Below are 14,992 nucleotides of genomic sequence, written 5' to 3' on the forward strand. Positions count from 1 at the left end.
CCAATAAAAATGAGATAATAGAGGTTGAAAGGCTTTGAAAACACAAGAGACGCATAATTCAGTGTTTTTGTTACTATCATTTGAGGCCTCTAGACTTCTGAGGAAGCTACTTCTGGTCTGTGAGAACTTCATGAAGGTGGAATTATTTGACTTCAGTAAAGGCCCTCCCAAATGAAAACCTTGATTAAAAAGTTTAAAAATTCAGAAGGAATGGTGAAGGGAGGGAAGAACTGAGAACAAATTATTAAGAGGTTGGAAATTTCAGAGCCTTCTTTGTTGAAGAAGGTGGCTGAGCCCCAAAAGAAATCCAAGTCCTGAGTTTCTATTACTTCTAATAAACTGCATTAGCATGTTACCAACACTTACAAATGGATTTAAAAGAAGACTAGGGCATTAAACTAAAAAGTAAGCCATGAGACTGTTACCAAAATAAAAGGAAAACAAGAGGGATTTCCTTTTGTCCTTGTTCAGAGAAACTGAAAACAAACTTGGATTGCATTAACAGAAGTATCTGTTCTACCAACTGCAAAAGTGCCAAAGGAGATAATATAGGTTCCCAACTCTATCATGAGTCCTTCCAGGTGAACAGGGACCGTGTTAAATTAAGGCAATGACATTCAGTCTTCCAAGAAGGGAGCCTATAAAACTGAGAAACCAAAGCTAATCCAGTCCTTGCCCATTCTTATCAAAGAGGCTGAAGGACCTGTCTCACCTGACACTGTGTCATCTTCATGCTGCTTCCTCAGATAAAGGAGTCAGTGAGACGTTACCAATTCACATGGTAAATAACAAACTCTCCTGAGTTTTTCGGATAATCGAATGAGTTTTCCTTTGTTCATTCCATCCCTCCCCATTTGGAATTTGGATGGAAGAATGTCTTAAGTCAATGAAAATCCAACTAAAGAAACATTGGCCTCTTTGTGGAGAAATCTCACATTTAAGTACAAAAAAAATTAAGCATATAGGGGAAGAAAGTTCAAAGACTTTTGCTTCCTTTGTTCTTTTAAATATTTTATTTGGAGTTCGGCATTACAGTCAGGACAACCCACAGTAAGAAAAACAGACTTTCGTATAAAAATTACTGAAAAGTGCTGTACACCAACATACTTTTATATCTACCATACTTTTATATTCTTTATATCTTTCATTTTAAAATATTTATGATGTGGCAGATTTATGGTAGCTTTTTATTGTCCTTTTTGCTTGGCCATATTTTATATAATAAACAGGAACTGATTTTATGATAAAAGTATTTGAAGACAAAGAATAAGATTTGATACCATGAGATCTTTCTTTCTTTTAAATCCAAATAGTTAAGCAGATCAACCTATGAAGAGCGAGAAGCCAAAGGAAATGTTTCATGATAAGGTAACTAGATGGTATTTTTCCATTTAGCTGTTTGACCTCTTTCATGTGACACCAGTGTGTTTTCCTGGATAAAATTACAATCCCAGATATTCAGACGTTCAGATTCATATTTTCCATCTTAGCCCACAAAAGCTTTACTTTGGGGATTTTGCAGAAAATTCTGGCTTGTGTTTCAGTTATTTGCCTTTTCTCTGTGGAAGCCAGTAGGAAACAGTAGTGGATCCCAACAATCCCCAGACTTCCCAGGGAAAGTGCAGAGAGGCTTGGCATTAATTGATTAAGAGGTTCTTTTAAAGCAGCAACTTCTCTCTAAAACAACTCACATTAAATCATGAGACTAGCTGCAAACTACAATATTTGTAAGAGACATAAATATTGAACAACACAGTGACACTCTCCTAGGAGCAGGAACTAGAAGTGGAAAGAGCAGTGTTCCACGTAGACTCAGTAAGACTTGGAAGCTGATCGTATCTATTCATTCACTCAAGAAAATATTGGCTAAGCGTCTCCTGTGGGCTGGCAGTCTCCTAAGCCCTGAAACAGGAGTGAACAAGTGAGGCAAAGCCCCACCTGTCATGGAGCTGACATCCTAGTGAGGTGAGGGAGATAATTAATATATATCAGGTGGTGACCGAAAGCTAAGAAAAATAAGGTAAGAGGACAAGGAGTAACTGTGGATGCTATTTATGTCAAGAATCAATAGTGTGTTCTGAGGCAGGTGTTCTCTACCTGGGGTCCACAGATCCCCACAAAAAGTTCATGGGTAAATTACAGAGGATCTCTGAATGATAGTGGCAAAAAGTGCATCATAGTTTTACCAACTTAATGTTTCCTTCATTTTTGAACGTAGGCAACAAACAATGGCAGTATTAACAGTACCTATCATGCCACCAGTAGAATTCATAGATATTTTATATCAATTATTAGAGAAGGTGTCTCAGTCCTTCATACTAACATAATTCTTGTATCAATGTCATGGTAGATATTAGACCCACTGAGAAATCTTGTTATTCAATACATTGAACAAGCATGTATATTACCTATCACAACTTTGTAGTATTTTGATAAATAATTCAATAGTTTAGGTCTCCTTTGTAATCCTGTTTATTATATACATTTAAGCATATTGCCCTGAAAAGTGTATCCTTAGACTACATCAAACTGCCAGGAAGTCAGTAGCAGAAGTGCTTTAAGAAAAACTTCCCATACCTCTTCACATAATATTAAAAATATGAGTACTCAGGGGTTGACATTTAGAACAATAAATAATTTTTACTGCTCCATCAAGAGCATCCTTAAGTTAAACTGGTGTTTTTATTGTTGTGAGCATGATGGTGAAGAATACCATGGCCTGTGGAACACTTTGGTCCACTGTCTGCATTCTTGTGAATGAGCTGGCTGTTTATGATCATAGCTTTGCTCCACCCACACAAATGTCAACACGTTCGAAAGAGCAAAGAACACCTTAGGATTCTTATGAAAACCACTTGGTTCTTGTGGACCCCTGAAAGAGTTTTAGAGTCCTGCCGGGGGTCTGTGGACCTCACTTTGAGAACCACTGTGCTAGATTAAATGGCAAATACAGATTCCTTTAAGCACTTGGACCACCCAGAGGACTCTATTTGCATGAAAATGTGTTGGTGGTGGTTGTAGTTTTGCTGTCCAACTCTTTGAAATTGAAGTTTTAACCAAGCATTTAAGGGAGAATTTTAAAAATCTCAGTAGAAAATAATCTTCTGTTGACTTTTTTTCATGGCCCCAGAGACCTAGCATGAGAGTACAGGTCAGGAAATATATTTTACAGCAGGAGCACACAGATGGCCCTTGCTCAACGAAAGAAATAACCAATACTTGAGGGAATCTTAACCTCTTTTTTGTCATGAACCTCTTTAGCAGTCTAGTGAAGTCTATAGACCTCTTCTCAGAATGTTTTTAAATGCGTATCATAGAATACTTAGGATTACAAAGAAAACAAATTATATTGAAATGCAGTTCTATCCACAGACCCCTTTGGGCAGCTCAGCATTCAAGGCTAATAACCACTTGCTTCCTCCAATCCCAACTGGCAAGGAGGAGCACCAAAGGAGATGACATTTGTTTCTTAGTGTGTTTGTTTCTAGGTCAGTTAACATTTTAAATGCCCAAATTCTGAATGTCCGTAAGTTCGATTTCTACATCTAACAAGGCCAGGGCAAGAAAGTAGAATAAGAAGAATGAGTTTCTCCTGAGCCGTCCGTAAGACCTAGTGGCACATGTCACCAGCTAAATATACAATCTTCCTAAAGGAGAGTGGCCCTGGGCTGGGGGCCAGGAAGATCTTGGGCACCATCTGCATAATAGTCAAAGACCACTGAGAATTCTCCAGTGGTAGCTTCTAAAAATTTGGTTACTCTTTTTGAAAAAAAAAAAAATTGTTTTATATTAAAACTTTATTTTTCTCTGTTTTTTAAACCAAACTAGCATCCTTAAGCTTATTATACTTGGAGAAATGGTCTAGACTTTAGTGCTAAAAGTTAAGGATAAAAGAATTTAGAGACTTGTGTGACTTACTAAAGGATAAAACCAATAACAAGCTGATACTGTTTGTATATTTGCCCCCACCCAAATCTCATGTTGAATTGTAATCCCCAGTATTGGAGATGGGGCCTGGTGGGAAGTGTTTGGATCATGGAGGCAAATTTCTCATGAATGGTTTAGCAGCATCCCCTTGGTGCTGACCTCATGATAATGAGTGAGTTCTCAGGAGATCTGGCCATTTAAAAGTGTGTGGCCCCTCCTCCCCTGACTCTCACTTGCTCCTGCTTTCACCATGTGATGTGGCTCCTCCCACTTTACCTTCTGCCATGATTGGAAGCTTCCTGAGGCCTCCCTAGAAGCTGAGCAGATGCCAGCACCATGCTTCCTGCACAGCCTGCAGATCACTGGGTCAGTTAAACCTCTTTTCTTTATAAATTACCCAGTCTTGAATATTTCTTTCCTTTTTTTTTTTTTTTTTTTTTTTTCTTTTTTTTGTCGAGACAGAGTCTCACTCTGTCACCCAGGCTGGGATGCAGTGGCATGATCTTGGCTCACTGCAACCTCTGCCTCCCAAGTTCAAGCCTCAGCCTCCCCACTAGCTGGGACTACAGGCCTGCACCACCGCAATGGCTAAGTTTTGGTCGAGACAGGTTTCACCACGTTGGCCAGACTGGTCTCAAACTTCTGGCCTCAGGTGATCCACTTGCCTCAGCCTCCCAAAGTACTGAGATTACAGGCACCAGCCCCAGTGCCCAGCCTCAGATATTTACAGCAATGCAAGAATGGGCTAGTAAACAACCTAGTAAAATTTTCTACTGCCCTGGTGGAATGGTTGTAAATTAATGAAAAACAATGTATTCACTTTAATAGGAGAAAGTGTTGGTTCTGATAGTGGAAAACTGCTGACAATCCAAAGAGCCTCTCTGCTTAATCTTACAGTTCATGAAAGCATTCCAGCATCATGGTCTCCTCTGGTTGTGTTTTCTGGGGGACTAATATTGAAATGAGTTGTTCTTCTCTGATTCAAGGGTAAGGAGGTCAGTTGGTCACTTGAAACTATTCCAAGACTAGGAAACCAAACTATGATTTTAAATTTGCCGCAAATCATCCACCAGGCAGATATTCACCCCTTTGCTAGTCAAGAGTTTCATTGTGGTCTTTACAGTCCTACTTTGTTTTCTCATAAAGGAAAGCATACTCTCTGAGACTCCACAGCTTTTCCTGTCTGTCCCCAGTCCCCACCACCAGGCTCTTTTCCTTTTTCCCATTTTTCCTTGCCCCCCTCACTGCAGTTTCTCTTTCAGGGCCGAGATGAATCCTCAAGTCCTTGCATTTCCAAGACCACTTCATCCAATGTTGCTGAACCCTTCATAGCCCTTAATCTATAGGTTCAAAACTCAAAGTACCTATTCACCTCTTACCTCTGTGTAATGCTATCTTGTAGTCTATAAAGCATTTTCACATATTTTTTCTTTAATCCCCATACCCATCCTGTAAAAGAATTTGTCCTATCCTTATTTTGTGTGTCTGTGTGAGACAGTCTTACTGTCGCACAGGCTGGAGTGCAGTGGGGCGATCTCGGCTCACTGCAACCTCCGCCTCCCAAATTCAAGCAGTTCTCCTACCTCAGCTTCCCAAGTAGCTTGAATTATAGGTGCACACCACCACTCTTGGCTAATTTTTGTGTTTTTAGTAGAGATGGGGTTTTGCCATGTTGGCCAGGCTGGTCTCGAACTCCTGGCCTCAGGTGATCCACCCGCCTTGGCCTCCCAAAGTGCTGGGATTCCAGGCGTGAGCCAATGTGCCAGCCTCAGTCCTGTCCTTATTTTAGAGGTAAGAAACCTGATGCTCAAAAAGATGGAGTGCTTCACCCATTGTGACTCAGCAGCTAGCACGGAAGCAAGACCCAAACCCAGATCATCTGATGGCTAAGCCAGGGTTTTCTTCTCTATTCCACAGGTATCCTCTGTGTTCTAGTCGTATTTCAAACACTGCTTTTTCCTTATCTACCAGCATCATTCTTGTCAGAAACATACTACAGCAGATTATAAAATCTTATTTTGAAGTGGCTATGACTAAAGACAATGGGGCATAAACCAGTTACCTGTGGGTCACATGTGACTTGCTGATGTGTTTTGTTTCATGTACAGGTTTTGTTTTTGTTTGAGTACCAACATTTAAGAATTAAGAGATCTCACACAAAGATCCAAATCCAAATTTCTAACTTCTCTTGAGAGGTTAGAATACTGGGCAACGCTGGGACAAATTTTGTGTGACAGAGACTGGCTGGAGCTGAACAGCATCTGCCCCCTGTAGACAGGACATGTGCGTTCCTGGCTTGCCCTGCGTTTCTCCATCCCTCAGTGTCTGCAGGTACAGAGCCCTATTCATGCATTCACATGACCTGGCAGGCACCTGTGGGCATTGGTATTTGCTGTCCCAGCTCTGGAGTGTGTATTCAGCAGGAGGAAGGGGCAGAGTGGGGATGGACTACATACAACACAGTGCCCAGCAGATGTTGGGAACCCAGTAAGAGCAGCTTTGAAAGATGTTACATTCATTGAGTGTTATACCTTGAGCGTTGAAAGTGTTTATCTCAGTCAGCAAAGAGAATTGGTTCTTCCACTCTCTGGCTTTGAAAACTGTTCATGATAAGACAGAGGAAGAGAAAGACCCCCTCCTAAATATTATATGTTTAATCAGGTTTGTTGTTGTTTCTGAGACAGGATCTCACTCTGTCACCAAGGCTGGAGTGCAGTGGCATGATCTTGGCTCACTGCAGCCTCCACCTCCCAGGTTCAAGAGACTCTCCTGCCTCAGCCTCCCAAGTAGTTGGGACTACAGGCACCTGCCACCATTCCCAGCTAATTTTTGTATTTTTAGTAGAGCTGGGGTTTTGCCATGTTGGCCAAGCTGGTCTTGAACTCCTGACCTCAGGTGATCTGCCTGCCCCAACTTCTCAAAGTGCTGGGATTATAGACACAAGCCACCGCACCTACCCTATTTAATCAGTTTTTCACCAGGAAGACTCTGCTTTTCCTCCTACAGATTCTTTCCCTTGTGTGTCTAAATAATAAATATAGTTCTACATTTACTCAGTGGAATTGATCTCTTCATCATCAGAGTAATTAACATATTTTAACTTGAGTGTATATTTGCTTTTCTTTGGCTTTGGTTCTCAACTTGAGGAAAGATAGATCTGGGAAATTCTGTTTTAGTACTTCTTCATTTCATATTTATGTGTGTAGAAGTTATTCTAGTGACTTGAATTTTTTGTGTGTTTATAGAGCCTTGATCTGATTCATGGGTAGTTAATCTAAAAAGGGGAGGGAATATGAATAAGAGAAAGAAAAGAGTAATAAGAGAAAAAAAAAAAGCTATTATGACACAGCCTTTGTTTTTTATGTTTTTAATTAGAATTTTTATTTTAGATTCAGGTTGTATATGTGGAGGTTTGTTGCAAGGGTGCATTGCATGATGATGCCGTTTGAGCTTCTGTTGATCTTCGCACCAGATATTGAACATAGTACCCAACAGGAAGTTTTGCAGCCTTTGCTCCCTCCCTCCCTGCTTTTGGAGTCCCCGTGTCTGTTCTCATCTTCAGAGGATATGAACTGGGGTTTATGTTGGTTCACTAAATGTATATATCCTAAGATGTACCTGCATATAATAAAAATAGAGAACATTCTACAAGGAAGCTATGAGAGAAATCTCAGATACCAGCATAATAAAGGGGCTTGATTTTGTATTTTTTTTTTCCTTGGATTCCATGTAGTCATGTTTTATTTTAGAAGAGAAAGAATCCAAGAAGCAGGGACAATGAAAGGGTCAGAAATGAGATCTCTAAACAAACTTAGGATGGAAAATTATAAAGGTCTGAGGATTCATAAAGAACCTGACCCACTGAAAAAACAGTCCAAGAAGCTTTAAAGTAGAGTGAGAAAGGTGGAAAATGAATGAGTGAATGAATGAAAAAAAATGAATTAGAAAAAGGGAAAATGAAGGCAGGAAAAACATTGAGCTTCCTTACAGAATGTTCCCTAATATTCTTATTATATGCAGCTATGTTTTAGGATATATGCATCTAGTGAACCAATATAAACCCCGGTTCATATTCTCTGAAGATGAGAACACACACTGGGGAACACACCATACTAACAGTCATTTATTTTTTCTGGGATTTTTTTGTTTGTTTTTTATAACATTATGGAAAATTTTATATATTCATAAAAGAGAATAGTCCAGTGAAGCTCCATTTACAGACAATTCTTAGTCACTCATGATACTAGCATCTTGAGAAACCGAAATTCCTTGTTAATTTAAAATTATTTTATTTAGTTTCAACATCTCTTTATTAAACTTATTATGAGTCCTTAATGACCTTCTGGGTTGGGATTATGGAGCCACAGAAAGGAGAAGCTGTGGGCCAGCCTAAAAAATCCACAAACATGCTGTTTATACCCTGGATAACCAGAGGTTGAAAGTGTGACTTTTGTGGTTTGTTTTGGGTTCTTAAGCCAAAACTATTAGACTATTGGATGTGAAAGCAAACAAAATTCTGAACCTCTTGAGCTAAGAAGGCAAAATCATTAAAATTCTGAGACTGAGACAGTTGCTGTGGCTTTTCAAAATTTGTGTGGCCCAAAGGGGCCATAAATAACTTTTATGGTATAAATCCCTTAAAGAACATTCTTGGTTTCCCAGGAATTCCTGCCGTTCTTACAGTCACAAAGCTTCATGTTGGTTGAGAAGATGTTTGAGCTTGAGTTTTCTGTTCAGTACTGCCTCCAGGAAGTACTAAACTGTGGAGACGTGGACTATGCTGTGGGCTTCTTATAACAAGTGAAATGAACAGATTTGAGGTGAATGGTTCTTTTCTCTCCACCTTATCATTCAACTTTTCACCAAAGTCTGCAGTATCCCTTCTGATCTCTGGCCTAAGTTTTATAGACACCTTTTCCTTCTGGTATTACAAGCAGAGCACAAAAAAGTTAAAATATATTTCCATGATTACTTTAAGCTTGAGAACAGCAAAATTGTAGTCCCCATGGAGTGCACTGGCAGTGCATTCACATAATATCACACTGCCCCTCCTAGAGAAAACTCAAAATGGTGATCTCTCCATTTTCTATGTGACTAAGTAGGGGGTAGGGATGCGGGCCCCTCTGTAAACCTGACCTCCTGCTTATTTTAAGAGTTTCATCAGCATCTCAAGATGGGTCAATATTAGAAGGACAGATAGACCCATTGACTGTATGCATCAGAATATAATCAGTGCAACCCCTTATAGGCTAAGGCTGCTGCCATGTGTGTGCTGGTCTGAATGCAGCAAGCAGCGCAGCACTGCAGCCCAGGTGGCTGGTGCATGCCTGGTTAACCAAGGCATCACTTATAGCACTCACAGCAGTCAGCCAGCGGCAGAGATCCAGCCACGTGGCTCCTTCTGGGCTGCAGAGATGAGAATCACAGACGACCAAGATGCAAAATCCCAAAGTCATTATTCCTCTAAGTGGAGCCCACATCTGGAATGCACCTTTTCCAGCAGGGAGTAGTTTATAGGTCATTTAATGTCATTTCAGTCACGCAGATATCTAATAAGAAAAAGTATCAACCATGATATATCTTTATCTATAGATCACTTAAGTACTTTTTGTTCAAAATTTAATGGTACTTGTATTCAGGACTTGACTTCACTGATGAAATTTTTATGATGTTGTTTATTGAAAAACAGTAGTATCATCTGAAACCTTTTATTAGACACCCAGACTCCCATGGTGATTTGCTAGGCATAGCATAATTCAAATAAAAATTTCATTATCTTTGAATACCACTTTTAGAAACTATAATAAAACACCTATCTGGTACTGGGTGGGTACCATAATACAGAGAGGCAAATCTTCTAGGTTAGAATATACTTCTAATACAGAATATGTAGAACAAAGATTATAACTTTTTATATTCAATGCATACTTCAAATACTGGAACTTTTGGCAACATGCAACACTAATAATAGACTCAAAGCAACACCATTAAGACAAAGTCACTGCTATAATGTAACAGGTGTCTCACAGGGTCTGTAAGAAGAACCCTCAGAATATGGCTGTTGGATATCTGACTTAAACTGTGCATTGCCCTTTGCTCTCTGACATACAGAGCAAAAATGATTACGTTTCATTAAACATGTGACCTTGCTTTGGCATAGACTTGCCATCTTACCCAACTTCTTTCCTCAGATTTAGCAAGTTTCACTCCTTACACCCCAGTTTATCCATGCCTCTGCACTCAGTATTTCCTCTGATAGACCTCACTGTAGGAAAGAAGCATGAATAGCCCATACAGGGCTCCCAATCAAGCTGCTATAGTGAGTTCACACTCTCTTGATCCCAACTATATTGTAATGATTGATAGAATATAAAAAGAAGAAATCCAAAGGATTTACCAGCTTTATTATAAAATAAGAGCATCCTCATGCATGGAGGAATTCCTGAGTGGTGAGCAATGACGAATCCACAGGCCAGCTGGGCTCTGGTCCAGAATCCAGTAGTGGCAGCCAGGAATAGGACAAGGTAAAGAAGACTAGAAGTTCCCTGGCTAACATGAGGGCCAGACCAGGCTCAATGCTTTAAACCAAGGCCTGGGGTGAGAAGCCACACTTCCCCTCACTTTCAAGTAAAGGAAGTTAAACGTAACAACTGCTCATCTTCTGCCTGGAACTATGCCTTTATAAGAGGCTAGAGATGTAGAGAGATGGAAAAACAAAACCACAAACTCACAAGTAAGAAGTGAACCAAGCTATTTGCTCCTTTGTAACCAAATGTGTAATATTCTCCTTGCTCTCATAAGATGGGAAGTAAAACTAAGACCTGATTCTGGACTGAGGATGCAGGAGTCCAGATGATAGTAGCCACACAACCACTAGAGTAAGACAGAGGGTGAGAAGGAGGAAGAAATGGAGACAGAGAGAGGAGAGAGGCAGCAGAGAGAGGAAGGAGACGGAGGCAGATTATGAATCTCCCACCCAAAATGAGCCTACAGACCATACATTCTAAGGAACATGGGGAGAAAAATCCAATACCAAGAAAGGCAGGCAGCAAAATCTAGTATTGGAAAACGAATACACTCCAGATGGCTTTAAGGAACAACCTGACAAAGTCTTTAAAATAAATGTGCCTAGGATGTTTGAAAAGACAAAAGAATGAATAGCTTCCATTTAAAAAGAGCAGAAAATTGTAAGAGAGACATGAAACAAGGACACGAGGATATCTTTAAAATAATTAAGTAAAATGAAAAATATGGTTATTGAAGTAAAAATTTAAGAAATGGATAAACTCTAAACTAAAGTTAAAGAGAACATTAATGAATTTAGAAAATAGTCAAGAGAAATTCACCAAGAATGCAATACAGAAAGAGATAGATAGATAGATAGATAGATAGATAGATAGATAGATAGATAGATAGATAGAGCAGTTAAGAGATATGGAAAAAATATTGTAAAGTTTCAATAGGCATCTAATAGGAGATCCAGAAAAAAAGAGAATGGAAAAATGTTAGGGAAGAAATATTTGAAGCAATTAAAAGACAAAATATTCTAAAATTGGAGATATGATTCTTTATTTATTTATTTATTTATTTATTTTTGAGACGCAGTCTCACTCTGTTGCCCAGGCTAGAGGGCAGTGGCCTGATTTCAGCTCACTGCAAGCTCCACCTCCTGGGTTCATGCCATTCTCCTGCCTCAGCCTCCTGAGTAGCTGGGACTATAGGCACCCGCCACCATGCCCGGCTAAATTTTTTTTGTATTTTTAGTAGGAACAGGGTTTCACTGTGTTAGCCAGGATGATCTCAATCTCCTGACCTCGGATCCACCCGCCTGGATGATCTCAATCTCCTGACCTTGGATCCGCCCACCTCGACCTCCCAAAGTGCTGGGATTACAGGCCTGAGCCACCGTGCCCAGCCTGGAGAGGTGATTCTTCATACTAAAAGTATACTGGGAGTACCGAACAGAATAAACAAACTTAAATATTCACACAAGTATTTTAGAGTGAAACTGAATATATCAAGGAAAAGGAAACAAAGCAGATGACCAATGAAAGAATCATAATTAGGCTCATAGCAGACTTCTTGCCAGCAACAATGGATATCAGATGACAGTACAGTAATATCTTCAAAGTGTTGAGAGAAAAAAATTGTGAACCTGGAATTTTATACCCAGCTAAACAATCACTGGACTGACCTTTTTCAGACACAGAAAGAGTTTCCTACTTACTGACTTCATTAAAAGCATTACTAAAATATGAATTATGGGGGAAATTAAGGTACAAGGGCATAAAAAGCAATAGTGAACAGAGCTGTTGAGTAAAACATGTTGGTAAATGAGTTGAATATTAAGTGTTAAAAGTTATATGTTTAAAAAAGATTACGATTAGCCAACTTTAAAAAGAAGAGGTGAGTGGTGTTTAATGGATAAAGTTGCTAAAATTCATCTCAGATTTGGAGGAATATAAGAAAACTAAATTACTTCACGCTTTATTAGAAAAAATTTAGTCAAGTTTGAATGTTAAAAAAAATTTAATGACTTTTCCGTTCACTCATCTTTCTCACCATCTATTTACAAATGAATTTTTAAAATTCTGTGCCCTTCCTCAGACTCTTTCAGTAATGAAAGTATCTTAAGCTCCTTTGTTATTTTTATTTTCTTAAGTTGTAAGAGTCATCCATGTGTTTGAAAAAAAAAATCTTAGAATGTTAAAAAAAATGTAAGGGTAAAATGTAATCCTTAGATTCTAAAGCAGTAGAAGACAGGGAAGGGATATTATTAAAAACTCTATTAAACCAACAGAAGACATGAAAAGAAAAAAGATACAGGAAAAAAAGAATAGCAAATTTTAAAAAACACAATGTAAGATGCAGAAATAAATCTTAAGTATTTTAATCTCACTAAAAGTAAATGATTAAATTAATTTATTAAAACTAGAGAGGTTCATTTGCTAAAAGTAGAGGCTGAAAATAATGAAATTGGGGAGAGTTACCAGTTAAAAACTAAATAAATTTAGTGTAGAAAAAATAATATGACACATTTTAATTTTTACTTTTTATTTATTTATATTCTGAGATGGCGTCTCACTCTGTCACCCAGGCTGGAGTTCAGTGGCATGATCTAGGCTCACTGCAACCTCCGCCTCCTGGGTTCAAGCAATTCTCCTCTCAGCCTCCTGAATAGCTGGGACTACAGGTGCACACCACCACGCCCAGCTAATTTTTGTATTTTTAGTAGAGATGGGGTTTCACCATATTAGTCAGGCTGGTCTCAAACTCCTGACCTCAGGTAATCCACCTGCCTCAGCCTCCCAGAGTGCTGGGATTACAGGCGTGAGCCACTGCACCTGGCCATTTGACACATTTTAATATAAGGCAAAGGCATTAATTTTTAAAAAATCATAAAAATAAACAGAACTACCAAGAAGATATTCCATATAAGTATTAGCATAGTTACCTATTATAAAGGAAAATCAACCCAATTATTCATTGGCCACTTAAAGCCAGAGTGCTTACTGTGATGTGTTATGTACAGTAGATGCCTTAATTCATAATGTAATTAAAGAATCTTGGCATTCATTGGTTGGAGATTCCAGCTTGAATTGTTTAAACACAATAAGCAAACCATTTTAAACTACCCTAAATTAAGAACCTCTGAAATAAATTTACAGTAGACCATATCATGGCATGATAGAACTGTGGCCTATGGAACTATGCCTTTATAGAAGGCCTTTAAACTGTATTACAATAGTATGGTTGAAAACTTAAAGTTAGAATCCCAAGTGTGAAGTTTACCTTGTGTTTCATTTCTAATCACTGGCATTAAAGACAATAATAGCTCTCTCCCACCCCTTTTTCCTCAGTATTCAACTAACCACTGGATTCAGTCCTTATAATTTATGATTATGTAAAATTTATGCCCAAAAATTTTTGCCAAAATATTTTAAGGTCATTTTGATGTCCAATTTGGTAAAAAATTTAGGGCACCTAGTGGTTTTATAGGTAATTCCCAGTGGGGCTAACCTCTGCTGAAAGGCATTCTTTGTGCTAAGGTTTCAGACATCATAGACAGAAGGAAAATGATTGTTAGCCAAAAACACTATAATGGTGAGCACTAGTGACTGATAATGTATTCCACTTTTACCTTTGAAAATGTTTGTACAAAACTGGGTTGGGCCCCGTGGTTTTGCACTAAAATCTGTAGACTTTTATTCGCCTAATAAAATGACCATATAACCTGGCAAAATTCTGTGTATTTGGCAGCTCTTCCTGCCCCAGAAACTGGAAGAGCATTGAATCTGCGAGTGTGGCTTTTAGAAGGTTCAGAGAGGAATTAGGGAAGCCAGCCCAGCACCCCACCTGTGTGCCTTCCTGAAGGCCAGGCTGGTGTCCCCAGCGTTTAATAGACTCACAGGGCCTCTATTCATTCCGAATAGATAATGACAACTAAAATAATCAAGGAATTGACACGCTCTGCAGGAAATGCCTGATAATGACACTGTAGACCGAATTACAGCAACTTACATTTCTTTCTGATAAATGATGCTATGTTTTTTAAAAAATATTTTTGGCACTTAGAAAATAGATCATAGTATTTAATGCTATTGAATATAGTATTTAAGATAGTATTACATATAATATAGTATATGACAGTATTGAATATAGTATTTAATAGGACATAGTATTTAATGCTATCGTACATACAAAAAACCTACTCTTCCCCTTGTTAACGTGGATGTGGTAGCTCCCTCTTTTCTTTGAAGGTGAAGTGGGCAGAGGAATAGAATTGTCAACAGCTGGACTACAGAAGGGAGAGGAAGAGGAGAAAGGTTTTCTTACATTCTTGTTTTTTCCACAAGGTGCTCTTTAATCTTGGGAGCCAGCAGTCATGACCCAGTCCTTGAGATCAGACTTCCTGGCCCTGCTTATATAGTGAAGTGGGGAGCAGTGTTAAGAGCCGGATGTCCACACTGAGGCAGGCAGAACACAGAGTGGCAGTGGGCAAGTTGAAGCATCTATGACATGATGAAGGGCCCATGGTGCCCCAGGAAGAGGCCCCAAATCCAGA

General features: G+C 39.0%; 1 protein-coding gene across 5 annotated transcripts in view; it reads left to right on the top strand.

Annotated features, from left to right (window-relative positions):
* The window catches only part of UST (uronyl 2-sulfotransferase), a 317,208-nt gene that overhangs the window by 230,391 nt on the left and 71,825 nt on the right, over positions 1-14,992 (top strand). Inside the window, exon 6 of one of the 5 annotated variants that reach the window (XM_074037210.1) lies at positions 1,314-1,368. The exons of the other annotated variants lie outside the window; for them this stretch is intronic. Coding sequence (XP_073893311.1) covers positions 1,314-1,364 — 51 coding nt within the window. The 3' untranslated portion in view covers positions 1,365-1,368. The remainder of the gene's footprint in view (positions 1-1,313; positions 1,369-14,992) is intronic. 5 annotated transcript variants of the gene reach the window in all.

This window comes from Macaca fascicularis, chromosome 4 (assembly GCF_037993035.2).
Source record: "Macaca fascicularis isolate 582-1 chromosome 4, T2T-MFA8v1.1".
NCBI classification, from domain to species: Eukaryota; Metazoa; Chordata; class Mammalia; order Primates; family Cercopithecidae; genus Macaca; species Macaca fascicularis.